Here is a 22,374-nt window from a genome sequence, read left to right as displayed (position 1 = left end):
GGACTCTAATGAGGATGGGCGGGCATCTAGCCGCCTGTAGTGACCCGACAAGGGAGGCGTCAACGACGTACGCATGAGAGATGTTTTGGCTGCCGCGCGTCACCGCCCCAAGTTCCCCCCTTGACTCCATCTCATAGTCGTAAGCTAATTACACGAAGTTGCTCTAGAGATGAGATTTGAAATGCAAAACGGTATTTTGACCGTATGGTCTGAACGCGACATGTTTTTCGGAGCGATGCCCCTCGATGGCTCGTCCGCTTTATTCTGGATTGAAGGAACATACTGCGAGACCAGCCATATATTGGATGCGCGCATAAGCGCAACAACCCTCTGGAGGACTCGGTTTTGCTCCGTGTTCCTTGACTTCCCAGCCTCAAGGGCGCCGATGACCCCCTGATTGTCGGACTTCATGATCAGACGGGTGTCCGCGACACCGTTTGCGATGGCTAGCCTCAAGCCGAACTCCACCGCGACCATCTCACCCCATCCGATGTCGCGCCCGTCGGTCTTCCAGCCGGTTTCAAACACCCACGCGTCCCACCTGCCGTCGATGACCACCCCGACACCGAATGACGTTGAGGCATCTACCCATAGGTCGCACGCCGAGGTGGTCGTCGGTATCACAAGGATACTGCCGCAGTCTGCCTGTCGCAGCTGGTTCCTCCAAAATTCCAGATCCTGCAGAACGTGGGCGTTCGGCTTCCTCTTGGTGAACGGAGACGACGCGTGGTGGAACGAGCTCGCGAACTTCGAGAGATGAACGAGGCGGGACCGACCATCGGGTACCGCCATGCTGCAATGGACCAGCGTCCCCAGAATCCTTTCGGCCTCCTTCCTCGTGAAGGAGCCGCCCCGGACCCAAGGTTCGAGCTTTGCCAGATACCTGGATTTCTTCTCATCTGGAATCGAAACCCGTTTCGCGACCAGGTCCCAAACGAAGCCGAGGTATTTGAATATTGAGGCGAAGTCGTGTGTCTTGGACTGTTTCCATGGCCATCCGAGATTCTCTGCCACCCTCATTATGTCGGCCAGACCATATCGGAACTCCGTCGTCCCTCCTGCGTCTGTTCCTGTCGGGTACCGAAAGAATGCAAAATCATCTACCCACTTCTTTAGCGCATCTACCCCCCAGGCTATGTAGATAGCCGCCATACAATCCGCGACTCGGCCCCAGACGCCCGGAGAGCTCGCCGGGCCAAATGGCGCATTATGGTCTATCCAGTACTGATCCCGCCATCGGACTACGAAGTGGCGTTGTTGATTCGGGCGAATTGGGATGCATCTGAAAGCTGAGTCGACGTCCAGCGTGGCGACCTGGGCGCCTGGCGGTGCTTCCATAACAAGGAGTGCCATCTCTGCAAACGAGCCCCACTCGCACTGAAACAAGTCCGTGTCGATCTCGCTGTTGACCGACGAACGTGAAAGGTCGTTGCGCGGGTACGAGAAATCCTGAATCATGCGCATTTCGTGAGTACCCGCCTTTGGGACTGCTCCAAGGGGCGACGTGCGGAAGAACCCAATGCGCGACTCAAGTTGGGTTCTCGAGAATGGGCCGGAGTATCGTCCCGCTCGCCTCTCTTTCTCCACATAAGCATCAATGGCTTCACTGTTTTCAAGAGCGGACCGGTGATTCGGGGGGTCGTACGATTCTATTAGGACGGAGGTGACTCCCATGTCGAAACCGGATCTAATATTTGATGTCACTTCCGGGAACCTGTCCCGTAAGCTGAAACTGCTCAACGCCTCGTCCCAGCGGGGCGCGATGAACGGGGTGACGATAGGGAACAGCTCAGCACACGATGGTGCAAGCCTGCGCTCCGTGGTTTGTGCCCCCACAGAGGGTGCATCGGTGGTCGCCCTTGGCGCACGGCCCGGTGTCTCGTTTCGTGCACCCCCCGGCCATATTGAAGTAAAAGCAAAATTGGCGCCCTTTGGCGTCTTTGACGGAGCGATCCTCGCCACGGGTGAGCAATACTGGCTGGCCGTTGACGAGCGTCTCGGCCTTACATGCGGAGGCTCTATGGCCCTTCCCGCCGCAGAAGAAGCATCGCGCGTCAATGGGTTTAGGCTGGGACGGTTGAGCTCGCCCGGTCGTGACTTTCGATGTTTGCTCCGATCTGAGGCCAGTGTTTCGGGTCGTGTTGAGGGACCGAAAGGGCTGCAAGGACGCCATTACCTGCGCCTTGATATGCGCCGGCTCGACCTTCCTCCAAATGTTCTTGTGGAAGGTCCCGGGGTCTATACCCTCGAGGTGGCACCGCCGGCGGACCTCCGCGTCGTAGGCCAGCCACAACGTCCAATTCTCCGAAGTGGCCCCATCCGAGCGGCAGATGCGTTCGAAATGTTTCTTCCATCGCTCATAGTCGCGACGGAAATACATCCTGATGAGTTGAAGTAGGCGCTTCCATGCCTGGAACCATTCCCCGAATGAGAGCTTTAGTTCTCCTGCTGACGGAAGAACTTTCTCGGCCTGAATAAGCCCTTTCGCCGGGTCCACTGCATACATATCCGAGAGGAGGGAGGAGGTGTCGCTACCGTAGTCGGCGACGGCCTTATCCGTGAGGTAATTGAGCGGAATGTGTGACGTCCAACCTTCCTGGAATTTCTTCCGGATGGGGTCGGGAATTGAATAACAATCCGCCTTCGCCTGTTTGCCCCTGATAAGTTGGGGGCGACGCGGGCCTTTGGTCGGCTCCCGTACGCGGTGGGTGTGCCGCTCTGATATCGTGTGCCGACTGCGTGGATGATCTCTGCGTGATGAGCGGCGGTGAGGGGCCGGTGATGAGCTCCACGCCCTGCCGTCCTCGGACATGGTCGCCTGTGAGCTCCTAGAAAACGACCTTGACCCGGACGAAGAGTCGCTCGACGACGATGAGGATCGGGCATAGCGCCTCCTCGGGCGACCCCTCGAGTCATCCTCGTCGTCCCTGCGAGCGTGCCCCGGAGAGTCAGAAGGGGAGTCTCTACGCCTTCTCTTCCTTTCGCGTGAGGTGCGGTGGGAATGGCGCCGCCCGGAGCGTGACCGATCGCGTGTCCGCTTCCGGTGGTGAGGCTTCGGTGGTGGGCTTCCCAATCCTCGCCATGTCTCCGAATCTCTGCTGGATTGTCGCCTCACCCGGTGCTGGTGAAGGCTGGGGTCCTCCTGGCCAGACGGCGTCGGGGACGTAGGCGGAGTCGGGGGGGATGAGCCACCTGCGTGAGCGTCAGCCTCTTGCCGACTGGCTGTGTGGTCTGAACGGGGCCATATGGCAGCCGGTCTCTCGCCATAAGGCCAAAGACCAAAAAGGGAAGGGGGGGGGGGAAGGGGCCCTATGGCCTGCCTTGCCGCATATGCGACTCGGTCGATGATGCAGCGGCAGCCATATGGCTGCTCTGCGCTGACATAGCGGTGGTTGGGAGCATATGCCCCTGACCAATGATCCAACAACGACGACTCACCCATGTCATCTGACGGCGGTGGGGTTCGTGCCTCGCCATCCTCATCCGGTTCTTCCCCTTCCAGCCCCGCGTCTTGGCCTATGCCCTCCTGCCCCGATTCGTCATCCTCTTCCTCATGTGGGCGATCGCCATCCGGAGCCGCCTCCGCCTCGAGGGAGATGCCATGGAAGGGGGAGCCTGAAGAGCTTGATGCCCCCTCGATGATGTCCGCGAGTTCGTGTCTTGTGAACAAGGCCCTGAAGTCCGGGTGGTCCATATAGAACTTGATGTCGCTCAGAAGCTTCTGTCTTACTCGGGCCTTGAGGACCGCTACCGTGCCCCCTTCGTCAAGCCCAAGATGTGCCGCCAGCCTCTGTAGCTCTTCCTTACGCAGCGACGACAGACGCTTATTGAATAATGGAGCCCGTTCGCTCCACGGAGGCATTGCGGTGAGACCAGATAATATAAGATTCTAACGAAAAGATACGAGAGGGGGGGGTGTCGAACCCCTCGCCGTCCTCGAGTGCGGAAGCAAGCGGCCAGCGAGGCGACCTCCGCCGCCCAAGAACTGGCACCGCCGCACGTGGCCTCCGCTCCGGTGCGCCCACAATATCAGGAACAGTAGCACATGGCCAAAACCAAGCACTTCGAGGTTAAAGAGGGCCGGAGGGCGCGACCACAGGCAGCACGATATTGTCGCATAGAACTCGTCAAGCTTCGAGCTTCGAGCCCGGACACCCCATGAGCTCGAACATGCATGAACACCATTTACGCGATAGATATCCCGGGTGCTGCGATTATGCGTCATACTGAAGTCCCGTATCCTCGTGGTTAGCCGTACAGAAATAGACACGATATCTCCGCTAGCATATCGAATATTATCAAGGCGATTATATTCGGAGCTTGAGGTGTCCGAGGCTTCCGAACGTAACTAGGCCTAAGCTTGGACGTTGAGTACCGAGCTTCATGAAATTGTTGGCGATATCTTTGGATGGGAGTGGGATTCGGGGCCGCCGTTGAACGTTGACTCCTGGTTGACTCGGACCATATGGGCAACTCGGTTTGATAGGACTCGCTTAGGGGTTCCAATTGATCGACTTATAACGAATAACGAATTTCTTGCGGGCCTGGTTGACTCTTCGCTTCTCACCTCTGCCCCTTGGCATTCCCTTCCCTTCCATGTCCCTCCTGTACGACTGGAGGGTATCCAGCCTCGTTAGCGAGTCGCAGACGGTCTTGACCAATGTCGCGTTGATAGATTTGTTGAGAAAGAAGAAGGATCAATCGTACGTCCCGACGCTTGGCGCGTGAGCATTGCTCAACCTCAGCGCGACAGCATATGGAAAGACACGCTCCTGATACCCGCATACGCCGCCGGACTCTCGATAGTCGTGTTCCTCCTCCAGCTCTTGTTCGCGACACGACCGTTCAAGAAGATACGTGCTCGTCTGTGGTCCGCGAAACCCGCCGCTGCCACCGATGAATTGCCTTTGGCGACGCAGGCTGGATGGGTCTCGGAGCTCAAGGTGCATATACGCCGCCACGGTGGCGCCCTCGTCTTCGGATACAAACTTGCTCGCCTGCTCGCCTCCCTCGCGCTGTGGGGTCTCGCGATAGCAACTCTTATCCTCGACGAGCAAGGTCGCGTGAAGGGCAACGTGGCGGACGCGCTGAAGAATGGCAAGAAGAAGCACAAACATCGCAAGGATGAGTCTCAGGTGCTGTTCACTGATCCGGAGTGGATCCAGTTAGCTCTTTGCCTGACCTTCGTGCGTTGCTTTGCTCTATTGCTCCTGCAATCTCTCATAAAGCACTCATGCAGGCGTACACCTCGCTCTTATCCGTCATCTCTGTCTCCGCGAGGCCGAAATGGAGTACTCCGGCGACACACCACCTGATATTCGTCCTCGCCACCGCGTTCGCCGTCTACGCCTTCCGCGACATCTGGCCTCTGATGACTTTTACCCTCACGCCGGCGGACATCAGCGAGGGTGGGCTGCTCTGGGCCAAGATTGCTGCTGTTACCATCGCTGGCGTCTTCGTTCCCCTCTTCATCCCCCGCATATACGTGCCCGTGGACCCACAGGTGCGTGTTTTTCTTACAGGAATGCCATCCGCGAGGTGGTCACACGCGTTCCTCTGAAGCATCCCATGGACGTACCTGCCCCAGAACAAACCGCTTCTTGGGCGTCGCTGGCGGTGTACGCGTTCCTGGATCCCACAGTCAGCCTGGCGTATCGGGTACCTCATCTCGCTTACGAGCAACTGCCGCCGCTCGCGGACTACGACGAAGCCCAAAACCTTGTCAAGCGTAGTTTCCCGGTACGGCTTACCAGACGGTATTTAATGGCCCTTACCTTACCCTGAACTGCACCAGGAACTCGATCCGTTCTCGGGAGGCAAACGGCGATACCTGTTCTGGGGTCTCATGAGCGTTTTCCGTGCGTTTTCCTCGTGAAATGTGTATCGTCTGTGACTTTACCCTATTCATAGGCGCGGAGTACATATGTTTGTCTGTCGTAATCGTCTTCCGAGTCTTCATCGGCTTCGCCTCCCCCATCGGCATCAACCGTCTCCTCAAGTGAGTAATGTGCAACGCGCCTATGCTCCGTTCTGACGTTGTCGAGCTCAGCTACATCGAACACCGCGGTGAAGATGCCCTCGTCCGACCCTGGGTTTGGATCTCCTGGCTATTCATTGGTCCCGTATTTGGCTCCATCCTGACTCAAGCGTATATCTTCGTCGCCACGCGCATGCTCGTCCGCACGGAAGGCATCATCACCCAGTTGGTATTCGAGCACGCCCTTCGTACCCGTATGAAGGCCGAGGTCGCCGAGTCGTCGGACTCTCCGTCGACTTCAAAGGCTCCGTCCGTGGCAGACACGGAGTCCAACGAGGGATCTATCGACGGCACTGAAAGTGGCGACGAGACCCTCCAGGGCAGCAGTACAGGTGACAGGAACGCCTCGCAATCGTCCAGCAAGAACGCAAATGCGAAGGGCAAGGGCAAGACGCCGTCCATTGCGGAAAGCACGAAGAGCACGGACAGCAAGACGCACGCGGATGGGAGCTCGAAAGCTGACAACCTCGTTGGCCGGATCAACAACTTGATTACGACTGATCTCAACAACATCGTGGACGGTCGTGACTTCTTGATGTTGGGTAAATACTAGCATTTCGATCTGACACAGACCATCCATGACCTCTGTCTTAGTTCTTTGGGCTCCGCTTGAGTTCGTTCTATGCTTGTATGTGCTCTACCAGTTACTCGGATGGAGGTACGTCATAAAGCAATCATAATCTTGATGATCTCTTACATATGTGCCCAGTACCTTTGTTGGTTTGGCGGTCATGATCTTGCTGTTCCCGATTCCCGGGTACTTCGCGAACCGCATCCAGACTGTACAAGTCGAGAGGATGAAGAAGACGGATGCACGTGTTCAGCTGGCTACCGAGAGTACGTGTGACTCTGACCCATATCTAGCGCTGTACACTGATAATGATCTAGCCATGAACGTACTTCGTATGATCAAGCTGTTCGGCTGGGAACGCAAAGTCGAAGGTCAAATCGCGGAGAAACGAGAGGATGAGTTGAAATGGCTTTGGAAGCGGCGTCTACTTGACCTGCTCAACAACAACGTCAAGTGGGCATCAGCCTTCCCTTCTATTTCACTTTTACTCACCTCTGAGCAGCTACGTTATTCCGCTTGCCCACATGATCGCTACCTACGTGACATTCGTGGGTGCCTCTGCCATCGACCTATCTAACATTGAGTCTGACATCCGAAAAGACGCTGGTCATGAAACGCGACCTTACCGCCTCAATCGTCTTCTCTTCCATGGCCCGTAAGAGTCTCTGAGCCTTCAAGAAGACTTGCGCTGACTCCCACCAGTCTTCGATGTTCTCCGCGGACAACTGTTCCAACTTTTCGGTTTCACCCCTCTTATCATCCAAGGCAAGTATTGCTCGTCGAATATTGAGATCGTGATTGATGCTGACAACGCAACGACGATAGCCAAGGTCTCGTTGGACCGTGTAGATGACTTTTTGCGCAATGTACGGATTTCTGGTCGATCGTAGCCGCCGTATCTGACAGGTGACTCCAGACTGAGCTTCTCGATAACTTCACGAACGTCGAGAAGGAGAACTCGGTGGAGATCATCACTCGCACTACGCCAGCCGACGAGACGATCATCGGGTTCAATGACGCTGCTTTTACTTGGTCGGCAGACGAGAGCTCCGGCAGCATGACACCGTCGAAGCGCAACTTCCGGCTGCGTATCCCAGACGAACTGATCTTTCACCGCGGCGGCATCAACCTCATCATCGGTCCTACCGGATCTGGCAAAACAAGTTTGCTCATGGCTTTGCTCGGTGCGCACAGTATATCCTCTACATTCACATCTTCTGACGGTTAGTTATCAGGTGAACTGCATTTCATACCCTCTGGACCCAGGTCTTGGTTCAACCTCCCCCGCTTGGGAGGTGTAGCCTACGCAGCGCAGGAGTCCTGGGTGCAGAACGAGACGATCAAAGTAAGCTGCCATTCGGCCCGAGTCATGGAATCACTGATTGGTCGCGTTGTTAGGATAACATCCTCTTCGGAGCGCCTTATGATGAACAGCGCTACAAGAAAGGTGCATATCATGCATGCGCGTTACTCCTACACGTCCTCATCCCACCAATCTCTAGTCATTTACCAATGCGGCCTGAAGCGTGACCTGAGCTTGTTCGATGCTGGTGATCAGGTGACGTTGCTTGCGACCGCAGACTTTGCTATATCCTCACTTCTGCTTCTACAGACCGAAGTCGGAGAGAAGGGACTGACACTAAGGTGATGACGAGTTATATGCGCTCGCGATTGGTACTGACGAAGCTCGGCGGGCCGTCAGTGGTGGCCAAAAGGTACTTGAATGACAGCATATAATCGAGTTATTCTGACCTATCATCAGGCTAGGATCACTCTCGCTCGAGCAGTGTACTCCTCTGCCGACATATTACTGTTAGATGATGTGAGTATTTTTCTTTGAGCGAGAGCCCCTATATTCATATTTGATTTAGGTTCTTGCTGCTCTCGATGTGCATACGAGTAAATGGATCGTGGACAAATGCTTCAAAGGCGACCTGATCCGTGGGCGCACCGTCTTGCTGGTGGTAAGTCCGGGTCCAAGAGCACATTGCGAAAGCCTCAACTTTCTTGTGCAATCATAGACCCACAACGTAGCTATGGCTTCCCCAATCGCGGATTTCGTTGTTTCTCTGGGATCGGACGGCCGTATCTTGAGTCAAGGCACCGTTTCCGACGCTCTCGCGAAGGATAAGGCCCTCAAGGCGGAAGTGGTCGAGGAAGCCAAGGCCTTGGAGAAAGTCGAGGACGAAGTAGATCCAGAGGAAGATCTTGATGTTGCCGTGGAGAAGAAGGATGGTAAACTTGTACTTGCCGAGGAAATCGCGGAAGGTCATGTTGGCTGGCCAGCGCGTGCGTATACAATTCAACATGGCGTAGATCGCTCTCTAAACCCTTTCGCAGTCAAGCTTTATGCATCCAGTCTTGGAGGGGAATGGGCAACCTTGTTCTGGGTCTGCCTGCTCTTAGCCTTCTTCGTCTGCGAGCTTGGAAACGTCCTTCAAACTTGGTATGAACTAGTACCATCACATCCATGAGACTATAGCTAACGTTGCTCAGGTTCCTTGGTTACTGGGCTCGACAGTATGAAGTTCCCAACGCTCACGTGAACGTGCTTTAGTGAGTACTGTCTGCCTCATGAGTGGGAACAACGTAGAGCTTGTCAATTTCAGCTATCTGGCCGTCTACTCGGGGCTTCTCGTGTTCGCGATCATCTGCTACGTGATTGGTTTCACCTTGTGAGTGTTCATGGCTGGTTTCACGATACGCTGGTCATGAACCATCCTTCCTGTAGCTACACGTTTGGCCAGTTGAGGGCCTCTAGGACCATCCATAGGAAATTGATCGAATCTATTCTGGGCACCACCCTCAGGTAAGATCCGCGCCACGACGTTGCATTGTAACGCTCACTCCTCTCCGCAGATGGCTCGATAAGACCCCGACTTCGCGAGTCATTGCAAGGTGCACGCAGGATATTAGAGCTAGTAGGCATCCTACACGCAGGTCCACTCTATGCGAATACTGACATTAGCAATAGTTGATGGCCCCGTCTCGGATTACCTTGCAGCCGTGCTTGAGATGTAAGATCCTCCATCAGCAGAGCATTATCATGTGTTCTCAACTCCATATTCTAAGGTCTATCCAGATGTTCACGAAGTTGGTCGCGGTGATCCTATTCACTCCCATTTTCATCATTCCCGGTGTCGCAATCGCGGCTCTTGGTGCCTGGTGCGGTCAGATATACATCAAGGCCCAATTATCCGTCAAGCGTGAAATGAGCAACGCGCGTGCCCCAGTTTTGGGTCATTTCGGCGCCGCTATCGCCGGTCTAAGTCAGTACGCTGTGAACATTCATTATCATGTCGACTAAATGCTCGAAACAGCGTCCATTAGGGCTTACGGTGCCCAAATTCCCTTCAAGAGAGAGTCAATGCAGCGTATTGACCGCTACACTCGAGCTGCTCGGACTTTCTACAACCTGAACAGGTGCGTGTTTTGTTGCATGACCATAATCACGAGGACTTAACGCCATATTGCAGATGGATTTGCGTTCGTATCGATGTTTTGGGAGGTCTGTTCTCTGCAGGTCTCGCGGCATATCTGCTGTACGTTCAGGGGATGCGTGACGCTTCAAACACGGTGTGCTTTGCCGATCTCGCTAATCATAACCTATCTAATGCGTTTCCAGGGTTTCTCCTTGACTATGGCTGGTGAGACGAGAGAAAGCTTCGTTCGAAAGCATACTGATTTGTTCACTGCCATCTTCCTCCAGTGGCCTTCAGTAGCATGATCCTATGGTGGGTTAGGTGCCTCAACGAATTTGAGGTTGCTGGTAAGCCTTCTTCAGATGTTATCGGCAGCATCGAAGGTGATATGTTACGACAGGCAACAGCTTGGAGCGCGTTCAGGATTACATTATGGTTGAACAAGAACCGAAGCCTACGGAAGGCGGAGTTCCTCCCGCATACTGGCCAGCCAGTGGAGATCTCCGTGTAGAGAATTTATCGGCCCGTTACTCGCCGGTGAATAATTCCTTGTCTGCCGCTCAGCGCCGTGCTGAACTTGCTTGCAGGACGGACCTCAGGTCCTTCATGATATCAATTTCCATATCAAATCAGGTGAACGCGTGGGTGTTGTGGGGAGGACTGGAAGTGGAAAGGTAAGGTCGCTCAGCCTTGTTGATACGGAGCGCTCATGATCTATTGCAGAGCTCTCTGACCTTGGCCCTCCTACGCTGCATCCTCACTGAGGGAACCGTATACTACGACGGCATTCCGACCGATTCGCTCAACCTGGATGCTTTGAGATCTAACATCACAATTATCCCGCAAGTAGTACGTGTCAAATCCTGGTTTCAATTGATCGGTTGGGCAACGCTGACGCTGCGTGATCGCTAGCCGGAACTTCTGAGCGGCACTCTCAGAGCCAATCTCGATCCCTTCTCGGAACACGACGACGCCACTCTCAACGACGCATTACGAGCCGCGGGCTTGTTCTCTTTGCAAAGCGAGTCCGAGGATAACCGTCTGACGCTGGACAGCACCATTTCAAGCGGTGGCAGCAACTTATCGGTCGGTCAGCGGCAGATAATTGCCCTGGCGCGCGCCATTGTCAGGGAGAGCAAACTGCTGATTCTAGATGAAGGTATGTTAAATGACTTTCATCGAGGAAGACTATGCTGACGGGCTCCCATAGCTACTTCTGCGATTGGTAAGGCCAACTGCGCGACGGAGAAACTTGCGGGTGTACTAACGAACTCGCCAGATTACGAGACGGATACGATCATTCAAACGTCCTTGCGCAGTCAGCTGAAGGATGACGTAACTGTAATCACAGTAGCGCATCGTCTGCAGACCATCATGGATGCAGACAAAATCGTGAGCTCGCCAGTTTAGCTTCCATTCACTCTCGTCTAACACGGCGTCGCCCCTCCAGATGGTTCTTGACGCAGGGAAGCTGGTACGTGGATCATGCACATTCTGACGGCCCCTATGGCTCATTATAATCCAGGTTGAGTTCGATAGCCCTGCGGAGCTCCTTAAAAACGAGAAAGGCTTGCTCCGATCGTTGGTGGACGAGAGCGGCGACAAGGCGGCTCTGTACAAGATGGCCAAAGAGAGGGCGAACGCGCGGAAGTAACGTCCGCTGCATGGACCGCAGATATATCAATAGCACACGTTGTATTTACTTCGTTGCCAAAGCATCTCATCATGCACATTGAAGTTCGCACCGAATCGTGGAGGACCGCCCGTTCACACTCCACTACTCCGGTGGGTTGTTTGTTATTCTCATTTTTGTCCGCGGACTCTAGTATAAGTAAAATCATCCATATTACGGAAGGAGACTAATATCGATAAAAAAAAATCAGAACGCCCGACGACGCTCAGAACTTCCGCGGGGAAAACTTCATCAGACAACCGTCCTTAGGGAAAAGCGTGGCGATGATCCTGAAAAGCTTGTCAATACCTCACGCGGGGTTGTGATCGGTGCTAATCACTCACTCAACCTCCTCGCTCTGGGGGGTACGGACGTGCTCCCAGTCCATGAGCGCGACAGCAGAGCCCAAAACGAGGGCCGTGTTCAGGACGGCGTACTGCTCGCCGATGCACCGATGAGGACCGCTGCCGAAGACGAGGTAGTTCTTCGGGTTGGTGTTCGCGGAGCTGTTGGGGTCGAGCCAGCGCTCGGGGATGAACTCTTCGGGGTTCTCGTAAATCGAGGGGTCGTGGAGGGAGTTGTAGAAGGACGGGATGACCATGCTGCCGGAGGGCACGGTGTAGTCGTCCGATATCGGGAACGCCTTGGTGGTCTTGTACGGAACCTGGACGTATCGACCAGTCAGCATCCTCCTCGGGTTGCATACCGAGCACGGGAAACATACCATCGTGACAGGAGGCTTGACGCGCATGCTCTCGCGGACGACGGCGAGCAGGTACGGCATCTGCTCGAGCGTCTCCATAGTCAACGGCGCCTCGTAGTCACCGGCGCGGACGCGGTCCTGCTCGTCCCGGACCTTGGCGAAGATCTCCGGGTGGTCGGCGAGGTGCTGGAAGCCGTAGATCAAGCCGCTGCTCATCGCGTCCTGGCTGGCGAAGAGGAAGGAGAAGACGACCATCGCCATCTCCCGGTCGCTGAAGTCCTTGCGGCCCTTGTAGGACGGGTCCTGCAGGTCCCGCACCCACTGGTCCAACATGCACTCGGGCTCGCCGCCCGCGGCCATCGACTCCTTGCTCTTCTTCGCGGCGAGCATGAGGTGGTTGAGCGCCGCCTTGCGCGCCTGGATCGCGCGGTAGACCTTGGTGCCGGGCAGGGGGATGGGGAAGTTGACGAGCTCGAGCGCGAGGGTGATCTCCCAGTAGCGCTTGTTGATCTCGTCGGCGGCCTCTTCGGAGATGTGGGGGCCGCAGAAGACGCGGAGGGAGGTGTCCATGTTCAGGCTCCGGGCGGTCATCATGATCTTCTTGGGCGAAGGGTCGGCTGCTGCTGCTGCGAGCCACTTGTTGAAGTGCTTGCGGGTGACGGCATCCTGGATCGCGACGTAGATGCTGCAGTCATGATCAGTTTGGAATACCCCAACGCATCAAGCCACGACATGAAACCGACCTCAGTGCTTTGCGAGTGAAGAGGTTGTTCAACCCGCGACGGTAGTCGACGTGACTCTTCCCAGTTAGGAAGACCCTTGGAACGCAGATCGGTCCGTAAGGTTCAAGTCATGTCAATCTGAGATTCGGGAACGCACCAGTTGTCCGGGAGCAGGATCTGTTTCGCGGAGTAGACGAGACAAGGTTCCGCGTGGTTCGGCGAGTTAAGGATTTTGCGCGAGAACTCGTTAGAGGAAGCCATGACGATGAAGCTACATAACGTATACAGCAACATGCGTCAGCCGCGTCACGAAAGCGGTAACGATTCCCGAGTATAGAGAGAGCGATACAAATACGTACATGTGGAACACACTCAATGCGCTCAGCGCGCCGGAATCCCATTGCGCCTTGTATCCCTCCATCGTCGGCTTCATCGAATCCGCGAACTTGCCGATAATGGGAATGGTCCAGTTATCACCCGGCAGGTGACGTTTCCGCATCCGGTAGACGGTTTGCTCGAGGATCAAGAGGCCGGCGACGATGGCGAGCGTCGTGTAGAACCACCGCCCGGTCTCGCTCGCGGAGGAGAAAATGGAGGGGATGCGAATATTGTACAGAGGTGCGGCGGACCCGTCGGTCGACGACGGCATCGAGGCCGACGCCGAGTGTTTTTGGAAGAACGTGGCCATCGCAGGGCACGATGAGCAGGGAGACACCGGGGGACGATTTAAGGCGGGTCGTTGGGAACTGGGCGGGAAACCAACGAGGTGTATGCGATTGGACGTGATGGGTCGGCACGTCAAGTCGACTGATTTCGAAAATTCCCTACGCTTGGTCTCACGTCAGCCGGCTTGCGTCAGCACGACGCGTGTGTGGCTGAGAACGCGTCGTCTTGAATACGCGCGTAACGTTTGCATCTAGTTACTTGCAGAGCGTGGTATCCGAAGTAATACGACGAACGTAACAGGCACAATTCCAGCAGGGGTATTCTTAACACCGTACGCGTGCGGCGTGGACAAGTCCGACTCCGTTCAACTTCCGAATTCACAAACCTCGGGGGGCAACTAACTGCTGATCGGCGCTTTGACGAAAGCAACATAGGCGCCTGATCTCTGCATTATTTTCTACTTGGTGGCGGCGAACGAATACAAAAACCACAGGCATGTCCTGAACTCGAAACGCGGTTAAAGGGGCTTGGCCATGGACCGCTGTGATCGACGAGGAGCATTAGCCCGTAGTTTAGTCTAAGATCGGAAAACGTGAAACAAGAGTAATCCTAATACCAGGCATAGAATGATTAGAGCCTTTGTCAAGGAGAGTACCACGAGGAGACTTTCTAGCGACGAGAACCTTGGCTTGAATCAAGCACTGAGATGACGAATTTTGAGGAAAGCAATCCTGGGATTGTGTGTAGGACAGTGAGAACTGTTGATTAGGAGGGAGCGGCTGACAGGCGTACCGGTAAATGGAACCATGCGAGATGAGGTTGAGGACAGGTCATAACTCTGTTTTATTTTCAGTCTATTCTGATGAAAGCGTGACGGCGTCGAGGCCAGCGGCCAAGTCCTCAATATCGTCGTTCGCGATCTAAACACGAATATGAAGCGTCCGAGCGATGAGAACGAACTTCAAGGGCTCGTACCCAATACACGATCAACACGACCATAAGCACCGCGGGCGCCTCGTTCTGGTGGCCATCAGGCGTGTGCGGAGGCTATACCCGTGATATACGACATCGGTGTGGCTCTTCAAAGATGAAAGTAAGGGGAGGCTTACCACAGCTCGACGGGATCCCTCTCTGGAAGACGGTTCCAAACGCGTGCGTGCATATGGGTGGTACCGCCGTTGTCGTGAGCCGCGACCGGTGGCCGGCGGCACCGGTGCAGGATGACGAATGTGAGCCATAGCACGCCACGGGCCTCGACGTCCTCGCTAGAGCAGCGACGGTTCATCTAAGGGCCTCGAGGGCAAGAAGACAGAAAGAAAGAAAGGGCAGGAGCCCGAGTTCTGTTCTAGTGCCAACGAGAAAACACCCTCGAGAGAAACCATGACACCGCTCCTTTATATATGCGGAAAGTACCGAGACTTGTGTACCGCCATGGACACGAGGGAAGGGAAGGGGGGGCGCCAAAATTACAACGAGGGCCGCGAGGCGACAGCCAGCTCGTTTCGGATTGAATTTGATTCCGCCGTTTTTTCGCCTTGGGGGATTGGGGATTGGCTCCGCCGCCGCCGCCGCCGCGTTGCCCACGTCGTACCGATGCGGTGGCCTACTGCGAAAGGACCTCTCCGCCGAACCTTATTTCATTCTGGAAACAATGCACCGCACGGCGCGCGCCCGCTGTGCGTGTGTGCGGCGAAGCTCGACAGCCAACCAAGCCCTGGAGCGAAATACGAGGATCCTATAACACGGGCAAGCTATGGGAGGGAAATCTGAACGCGGCGCCCATCTATGGAGACATGTCGAGGATGCACGAGACGGTTGGAACGGGAGGGCCAACAAGGATTGATCGGACTTTTGCGGTGGCAACGATGGTCGCCGAAAACCTGGGGGAAGTTCGACGCCTCGTTTCGAAGATCGTCCATCGCTATGTAGCGTTGCGCCGGTGCTCCACCGATGGGGCAACTCCCTCGGATGGGGAATATCATCCGAACTTGCCCATCCTGGACGCCTGTGTCGTGTCCGGGTGATATTGTTGTGTGTTCTTGTAGATTATGGTCGTATTCTGCTGCTCGAAGACTTGGGGACTTCTCCCGCTCCGGACTGCGGGCATCGCAACGGTTTTCGTTTTAATATATGTGTGGCGTTATGCGAACTCGGCTAGGCATGAGTATGTCGCACGATGACTCATGCCAAATCAGGGCGGATCTTGAGCATATCGGCGGCTCCGAGTCGCTGTGTGAAAGGCGGTCTTGAGCCCGAGAACGTGCGGTGAACTTGGCACAGAAATATCAATTTGGTTTATGCAGGGCAAAGCGCGCCTGAAGATGCATAGACAAGACACCCGCTCCCAAGAATCACGGTCGGATTGATACTGGGGTGCGGAGCGATACAGATAGCATCAGAGGAAAGAGACGGCGAGGGAGAGCCGAACCCAAGAAGGAAACCAGCGGCGTCCCGATTTATGAGGATCGTGGTGTCCGAAGCAGCATACCTCGTCTGGGTCCTGCGCTGTGAAAGGACGATCCAAGATAGAGCACACAGTGAAGCTGAGATCGCGGGCAGGCTACGACTTGCACTCACAAAGAGACTCCACATAGACCACATCACAGCGGCAAAGCTAAAGCGAACCAAGGCACACGCGCAGAAAGTGCAACAGACATGGACAGGGATGATAAGCAGTGAAGCATCCCTCCCCGAAGACTGGGCCACCAGAAAGAGGTTTTAGTGGGCATTGCGTTCCCCGGAGATATTCCCCGAATATTAGCCAGGTGACGCTAGCCCCACACTCATCCACTCTCCGAAAGGAGGTCAGTACGTTGATGCATTTTCCCTCGGGTCGGGCCGGTGACGGCCTGCCATTAGAGTAGTTCATTAGTGCTTGGCGTGTTAGTCGGTAACTAATGAACATTGTGCTCGGTCCAAACCAAAAAAAAAAAGAAGATGCATAGACAATGTAAACGCGTGTGCCAGACAACCGATGACCGTGCTATCTCTTTTGTGTTCCACGAGGCCGTGATTAGGCGCCGAGCTGGTTCAGAGAGAATGATCGCGTCGCACGCACGAGTTGAAATAAACAAATCAAGGTTTGCACTTGGAATGCCCAGAGGTGCGCCAAGTCTCGGTATAGCTACTTTCTTTCCGTCGTCACGATTGCCAGCGATAGGATGATCACCGATTCACCGAACGACGGAGAGAAGGAAGGTTGACGTCAAGATCAAGTAACCGGGACCACGCGAGCATTCGGGATTTGGCGGATATCGATAGGGGCTCGTACGAGCTGACATACCGGGGTGCCCTCATGTTGTTGAACATTACACATGTGCGAATGCATATGATGAATCTTGACTACCTGCAGCCTTCTAATACGCAACGTTCGTCTGTCTAAGGCGTGCCAGAATATATGCGCCCAAAGTAAACGCAAGCCCACGCCGCACGCCAAGGCCGCTGTGCAGTGCTATGACAAATCCGCTTACATGGCCTTGCCGGAGACCTCGGCAGGCCCGATGACCTCAGTGGCCAGGCTGCGTACCGGAATGCACTCACCGTGTCGGCTTCGCAGGCTCTGGCTCTCTTGCCTGCTCCTGCAGCATCTGGAACATCTACCTCTGAACATCGAATGAAATTCAACAGTCCTCTGCCCCAGCCTCTACCTAAAGAATGCCAGAAAGCTGCCAAGATCTGTATGTGGAGAGCGATTCGATGAGACCATTCACGATTGAACTCATCGAGCTGCGCGCAGTCCATTCCTTCGTCGATAGCGCCAACAATGGGTTGGATGGAGTGAGTAAAGCACGTTGCTGCTACTTGGGGCTCGCTTCTCACGAGATTGCTCTATAGGTCGTCCCTCGCACTGTCCTCGAACATGCAAAGGGGTTCGCGATCTTCTCAGTCGTGAAAGCAGGATTCGTGTTCTCAGCGCGAGCCGGCTCCGGCGTCGTGATCGCTCGGCTGGACGACGGAAGTGCGTCAAGCGTCATCGAGACCCAATTGTCATTTCTGAACACCTTGCAGGCTGGTCTGCGCCAAGTGCAATCGGCACGGCTGGTGTCGGTATCGGAGGTCAAGCCGGGGCCGAAGTGACCGACTTCCTGATAGTCCTCAACACCCGTTCGGTCTGCATCTCTACTTTGTACAACTACAAGCGCTGATCATCCGGTTCCAGGCAGTCGTAAGTTCGTCTGCTAGATGTACCCCAAACAGCTAAGGGAGCAGCGCAGAAATCGTTCATGGCCGCGGGATCGCTTACGATAGGAGGTAATCTCAGCGTCGCTGTCGGTCCTCTAGGGCGTAACGGTGAAGCCTCCGGTGTATTGAATACGTCCGGGAAGGTCGCAGCCATGTGAGTTCTGCAGCCCCAGTCTAGTCACCTTACCGACTTCCTCTTTGCCGCTGACAGGTACAGCTACTCGAAGACTCGTGGCCTGTTTGGTGGCGTCTCACTCGAAGGCTCCGCTATCGTCGAGCGCCAAGATGCGAACGCCCTTGCGTACCGATCCGACGTGACCGCCAAGATGCTTCTTTCCGGTGCCATACCTCCGCCCGAATGGGCACAGCCTCTGATCAAGACACTCGAGGCGTGTACGGGCATTCCAGGAAACCATCGATGGGTTCAAGACGTCACGAAGAACGACACCGACTACGCGTTTGGCGGTATCGGCAGCCCAAAGAACGAGAGTCCGAGTTTTCTGAGGAAGAAAGGGAGGACGGCCAGCGGGAACTTTCCGCCTGACACTTGGGGTCAGCGAAAGAACACCGGAAGCTACTTCGCGTCGGAGGAGAGCCCCGACATGGACTTTAACCCACCGGCGAACAGGGGGGGAGCCGGGTTTGGTGCGAACAGTTCGCCTTTCAGCCAGAGCAACTCGCTACCCTCAAGACTCGCGGATCGCACGCCGGACTTTGAGACGCATTTCGACTCGGATTATATTCCGGATGAACCCGCGAAGACTCGACCCAAGTCCCAGCTCACGTATGCGTCCATGACCCAGTCGCATTCTGAGCCATTTGACAATCGGTCGAGGCACAACCCTTACTTCCCTCCTACCGGCGATCTCCTCAACATGGATCCTTCGGGACCTGATCCGAGGTCCTCCCCCACGTACTCGTCGCACTCCAGCAGCAACCCGTTCGCGTCGGCTCGCGCGCCTGTTAGAACCAGTTTAGGTGGCGTCGAGGATCTGTACTCCAACAGGCTGGGCGACCTCTCGCTTGATGACGACGGCGACGACCTTCTTGGCGGGAAGGCAGACCGGCCAGGTCACGCTCGCAAACCGACCCTATCGTTGAAGCCGGAGTTGACGGCTCCTCTACCTCCAGGCGCGGTGGGCAGGGCGATCGCGCTGTACGATTTCGCGGCTGCCGAGCCCGGCGACCTCGGGTTCAAAACCGGGCAGGTCATCACGATACTGCAGAAGAGCGACAGCACCGACGACTGGTATGGTTTCCGCGAATCTCCTTTCAGGCCAGGTGCCTGACTGATCAATCCCCCTATGTTAGGTGGCGGGGTCGGTTGGACGGCCGGGAGGGTATCTTCCCCGCGAACTTTGTCGAGGTTGCGTAGTTTTACAGCCTTCGAAGTGTAGCTCTACAGTTTTCTTCTTGCAAGACCGATGTAGTGATATCTTTGTAGCGGATGCTCCTGAATGTGTTGTAACAACGCTCTCTCGTCTGGGGTCCGGTGGCGATCATCGAACGCGCGAATGATTAGGACGCGGATGTCGACGATTTCAGAGCCCCCGGAAGAATGGCCGTTGACTTCATTGTGCCGGCGTACAGCCCGGCAGCATGCATTGAGCACGGTGGGGGTATTCTTGTCTCTGCCGGCCCTATAATGGCGTGCATTGAGTCTGCGGCAACCTCGCTTTGGCCAGGAGCGAGCTGCACGGACTCCACCCCGCGGCAGGGTGTGCATGTGAACTTGGGCACTTCGGCGCCGAAGGTGCCGCTGCTCCAACCTAAACATCCAAGCAACAGTTTACTCAGCCGGAAGACATTTAGCCTCGTCTTAGAGTAGCGGCTCTGGACGTGCAATTGAGACAGGAGGAAGAAGCATGCGTCAGAGGCGCACTGATCATGAATGACCGAGATCATATGCATTGCCCTGATGAGAATTTCAGTGGGTAACTGCCCCTAACCGCCCCCGGCCTGTTGTTCCCGTGTCCCAAGCCCGTCCTTATATCGACCGGGCGTACACGACGCCTCCGTTCCCTTCTTATACCCACTCTTTCCCCCATTAACATATGTCTTTAATGCTCGGCCGCGCAGCCACTGCCGTCGCCGCTTTTGCGGCGTTTGCGTCGGGCGTCAATGCGATCTCCAAAATCTCGGTGGGCGGGAGGTATCTGTACGACGACTCCGGGAACAGGTTCTACATCAAGGGCATAGCCTACCAGCCTCAGGGTGCGTTCGTCGGCGATATCCGCTTCCATGCGCCGCCCTGACGGCGTTTCGCGTAGGCGAGGTTATCGCCAGCTCCACGAATACCTTCGGCGAACCTTCGACGTTCACTGACCCGTTGGCCAACGCTACCACTTGCTCTCGCGACGTCCAATTCTTGACCGAACTCGGGGTCAACACCATTCGAGCGTACAGCGTCAATTCCTCGTTGAACCACGATGATTGCATGTCGACGTTCAGTAATGCTGGCATCTACACCATGTGCGTGCCGCACCGCGTCTGCTCCGTGTTCTGTTCTAAACCCAGTCTGTAGTATCGACTTGTCGCTCCCCAACAACGGCTCAATCGACCGTGATTCGCCCTCATGGTGAGCTCGTCTCCGCGCAGCTAATGATGCGAAGTTCACCATACCATTTCCAGGGCAACGAACCTTCAGGACCAGTATCTCAGGACCATCGACGCTTTCTCCGCTTATGACAACGTTCTTGCATACAACGTTGGAAACGAGGTTGTCATCAACTCGAACGGCACTGGCACGGCTGCTTTTCTCAAGGCGGCAGCTCGGGACGTCAAGGCTTACTTGTGAGTAGTGACATCATTCTACCGCGTGGATATACTGAAACATTCCGATCGCAGGAAGTCCAAGGGTTCCTCCGCACTGGTCGGCTATGCCGCCATCGATGCGAGCGCGGATTGGAGACAGCCTCTTGCTAGCTATCTCGCTTGTGATCCCTCCGACAGCAACTCTGGCGAAACCGCCATCGATCTCTACGGCCTGAACAACTAGTATGTCGGGATTACATCGGGGCAGGGAATTGGCATCTGACCTTAACATCGAACAGCGAGTGGTGCGGTGACTCCTCGTTCCAGAGTAGCTACGCCGGTACGCAAGGCCAGTTCGCCGGATACAATGTACCGGCCTACTTCAGCGAGTTTGGCTGTCTCAATGGCGATTCGGCTCGGCCCTTCACGGAAGTCAGCGCGCTGTTGAGCAGCCAGATGTCGGACGTCTGGAGTGGAGGCTTGGCGTTCAGCTATTTCCCCGCCACCAGCGCCCAGGGTCAATTCGGTATGGTCACCATCTCAGGTAAGTCAGCTCGGCCGTATGAAGTGCAATCGAAGTGTAATCAGCTGATCCGCGTTGTAAAAGACGATGGAAGCACTGTCACCACGTCTCAAGATTTCGACAACCTCAAGTCCCAATACACTTCTGCCACACCCCCGAACACCCCCAGCCAGAGCAACGCCGGTTCGACCAGCTATCCGTCTTGCCCCTCCCAAAACGCCACCTGGCTCGCCTCCACCACACTTCCTGGAACTCCGAGCGACGATGCTTGCTCTTGCCTCGACAAGTCCCTGAGCTGCCAGTTCAAACCCCACACCACCAATGGCACGGAAATCAACATCATCATCGGCGATCTCATCGACTTCGGCTGCAGCCTATTGGGACAAATGTCGCTGGACTGCAACGCCATCAGCGGTAGCGGCTCGCAAGGCGTCTACGGAGATGTGCAGAGCTGCGATCCCGGTAAGCACAACTCGGAATTCGGTTCGCTGGGTCGCACACTTACGACGCGGCGTTCTCTATGTAGCAACCAAGCTTTCTTTCGTAATGAGCCAGTACTACGAGGCGAACAACCGGGACCCACAAGCCTGCAGCTTCGCCGGTAACGGAACCGTCAACACGTTAGCTCCCAGCAAGGCCTCCGCTGCTCAGGCGGCGGAGAGCACCTGCGTTACCGCTGGCGCCACGGGCACCTTTGTCCCGAGCTCGCCCCCCGTCCTCTCGGCGGCAGCTGCCACGTCTTCAGCGTCGAGCTCTGCGACGTCCGACAGCTCGTCCTCGAACAGCAGTGGCGCCGTCCCTCTCCTCGCCGACTCGCGAAGCCTTGTTGGCATCGTCCTTGTTGCGCTTATGACGGTTGCAGGAGGTCTGGTTACGCTGGCTTGAGACCTGAACTTCCGAATGGACAATGGCTATCCTTACTCTGGACTGTATTGGTTGATTAATTGTCTCGCGGCTCAGCCGCATTCCGCTCCCTCCCGTTCCCCTGCGTTCTATTCAGGATCCTATAACAATATACTATCTTCTCGAGGATGCACAGGCAAATATGGCCATTTCGGCGGATATGTCAGAGGTTCGGCAGCGTTCGAGAGAGGTGAAAAATGTCAGGGTTTGTATATTCCC

The 22,374-nt window shown here is 55.6% G+C and overlaps 5 protein-coding genes across 5 annotated transcripts; 3 read left to right on the top strand and 2 right to left on the bottom strand.

Annotated features, from left to right (window-relative positions):
* Positions 1-2,963: 2,963 nt before the first annotated feature.
* PUNSTDRAFT_129102 (uncharacterized protein) lies at positions 2,964-3,862 on the bottom strand (the record flags this gene model as incomplete). Its single annotated transcript, XM_007378272.1, has 2 exons — positions 2,964-3,192; positions 3,414-3,862. The coding sequence occupies 2 exons, from the start codon at positions 3,860-3,862 to the stop codon at positions 2,964-2,966; spliced, it is 678 nt and encodes a 225-aa protein (XP_007378334.1).
* Positions 3,863-4,596: 734 nt separating this feature from the next.
* Positions 4,597-11,750, top strand: PUNSTDRAFT_117204 (P-loop containing nucleoside triphosphate hydrolase protein; the record flags this gene model as incomplete). Its single annotated transcript, XM_007378271.1, has 41 exons — positions 4,597-4,703; positions 4,754-5,186; positions 5,240-5,503; positions 5,563-5,739; positions 5,795-5,858; positions 5,911-5,998; positions 6,050-6,579; positions 6,632-6,695; positions 6,747-6,874; positions 6,926-7,061; positions 7,111-7,156; positions 7,209-7,263; positions 7,311-7,474; positions 7,525-7,792; positions 7,844-7,953; positions 8,007-8,055; positions 8,111-8,166; positions 8,221-8,252; positions 8,311-8,323; positions 8,371-8,430; positions 8,480-8,572; positions 8,630-8,897; positions 8,949-9,054; positions 9,105-9,164; positions 9,218-9,283; positions 9,340-9,417; positions 9,468-9,529; positions 9,583-9,625; positions 9,681-9,877; positions 9,929-10,031; positions 10,085-10,184; positions 10,234-10,255; positions 10,318-10,377; positions 10,431-10,567; positions 10,618-10,704; positions 10,754-10,879; positions 10,943-11,189; positions 11,241-11,255; positions 11,310-11,422; positions 11,481-11,504; positions 11,556-11,750. 41 exons carry the CDS (start codon positions 4,597-4,599, stop codon positions 11,682-11,684), a joined length of 4,980 nt encoding a protein of 1,659 aa, XP_007378333.1. The 3' UTR covers positions 11,685-11,750.
* Positions 11,751-11,928: 178 nt separating this feature from the next.
* Positions 11,929-13,776, bottom strand: PUNSTDRAFT_59236 (cytochrome P450 sterol C22-desaturase; the record flags this gene model as incomplete). The annotated part of the gene is made up of 6 exons (XM_007378270.1): positions 11,929-11,992; positions 12,047-12,366; positions 12,427-13,090; positions 13,149-13,223; positions 13,285-13,398; positions 13,487-13,776. 6 exons carry the CDS (start codon positions 13,774-13,776, stop codon positions 11,929-11,931), a joined length of 1,527 nt encoding a protein of 508 aa, XP_007378332.1.
* Positions 13,777-17,367: 3,591 nt separating this feature from the next.
* PUNSTDRAFT_117202 (DUF500-domain-containing protein) lies at positions 17,368-19,444 on the top strand. The gene is made up of 8 exons (XM_007378269.1): positions 17,368-17,470; positions 17,530-17,570; positions 17,628-17,751; positions 17,802-17,902; positions 17,953-17,958; positions 18,008-18,129; positions 18,187-19,224; positions 19,287-19,444. Exons 1-8 carry the CDS (start codon positions 17,407-17,409, stop codon positions 19,348-19,350), a joined length of 1,560 nt encoding a protein of 519 aa, XP_007378331.1. The 5' UTR covers positions 17,368-17,406; the 3' UTR covers positions 19,351-19,444.
* A 560-nt stretch (positions 19,445-20,004) lies between these two features.
* Positions 20,005-22,294, top strand: PUNSTDRAFT_48393 (glycoside hydrolase family 72 protein). The gene is made up of 8 exons (XM_007378268.1): positions 20,005-20,189; positions 20,246-20,447; positions 20,500-20,553; positions 20,607-20,768; positions 20,823-20,972; positions 21,029-21,273; positions 21,337-21,714; positions 21,779-22,294. Exons 1-8 carry the CDS (start codon positions 20,030-20,032, stop codon positions 22,135-22,137), a joined length of 1,710 nt encoding a protein of 569 aa, XP_007378330.1. The 5' UTR covers positions 20,005-20,029; the 3' UTR covers positions 22,138-22,294.
* Positions 22,295-22,374: the final 80 nt, after the last annotated feature.

Source organism: Punctularia strigosozonata (genome assembly GCF_000264995.1).
Source record: "Punctularia strigosozonata HHB-11173 SS5 unplaced genomic scaffold PUNSTscaffold_1, whole genome shotgun sequence".
Taxonomy (NCBI): Eukaryota; Fungi; Basidiomycota; class Agaricomycetes; order Corticiales; family Punctulariaceae; genus Punctularia; species Punctularia strigosozonata.
The sequence above is the reverse complement of the archived record's forward strand: the minus strand, read 5'-3'. Positions and strand labels throughout refer to the sequence as shown.

Bases quoted from the DNA above. Each gene is read 5' to 3' on its own strand.
- PUNSTDRAFT_117202 (XM_007378269.1), top strand. From the start codon at position 17,407: ATGAAATTCAACAGTCCTCTGCCCCAGCCTCTACCTAAAGAATGCCAG. The intron at 17,471-17,529 runs GTATGTGGAGAG...AGCTGCGCGCAG, and splicing joins CCAGAAAGCTGCCAAGATCT to TCCATTCCTTCGTCGATAGC. The intron at 19,225-19,286 runs GTATGGTTTCCG...CCCCTATGTTAG, and splicing joins AGCGACAGCACCGACGACTG to GTGGCGGGGTCGGTTGGACG.
- PUNSTDRAFT_48393 (XM_007378268.1), top strand. From the start codon at position 20,030: ATGTCTTTAATGCTCGGCCGCGCAGCCACTGCCGTCGCCGCTTTTGCG. The intron at 20,769-20,822 runs GTGAGTAGTGAC...TTCCGATCGCAG, and splicing joins CGGGACGTCAAGGCTTACTT to GAAGTCCAAGGGTTCCTCCG. The intron at 20,973-21,028 runs GTATGTCGGGAT...AACATCGAACAG, and splicing joins CTCTACGGCCTGAACAACTA to CGAGTGGTGCGGTGACTCCT.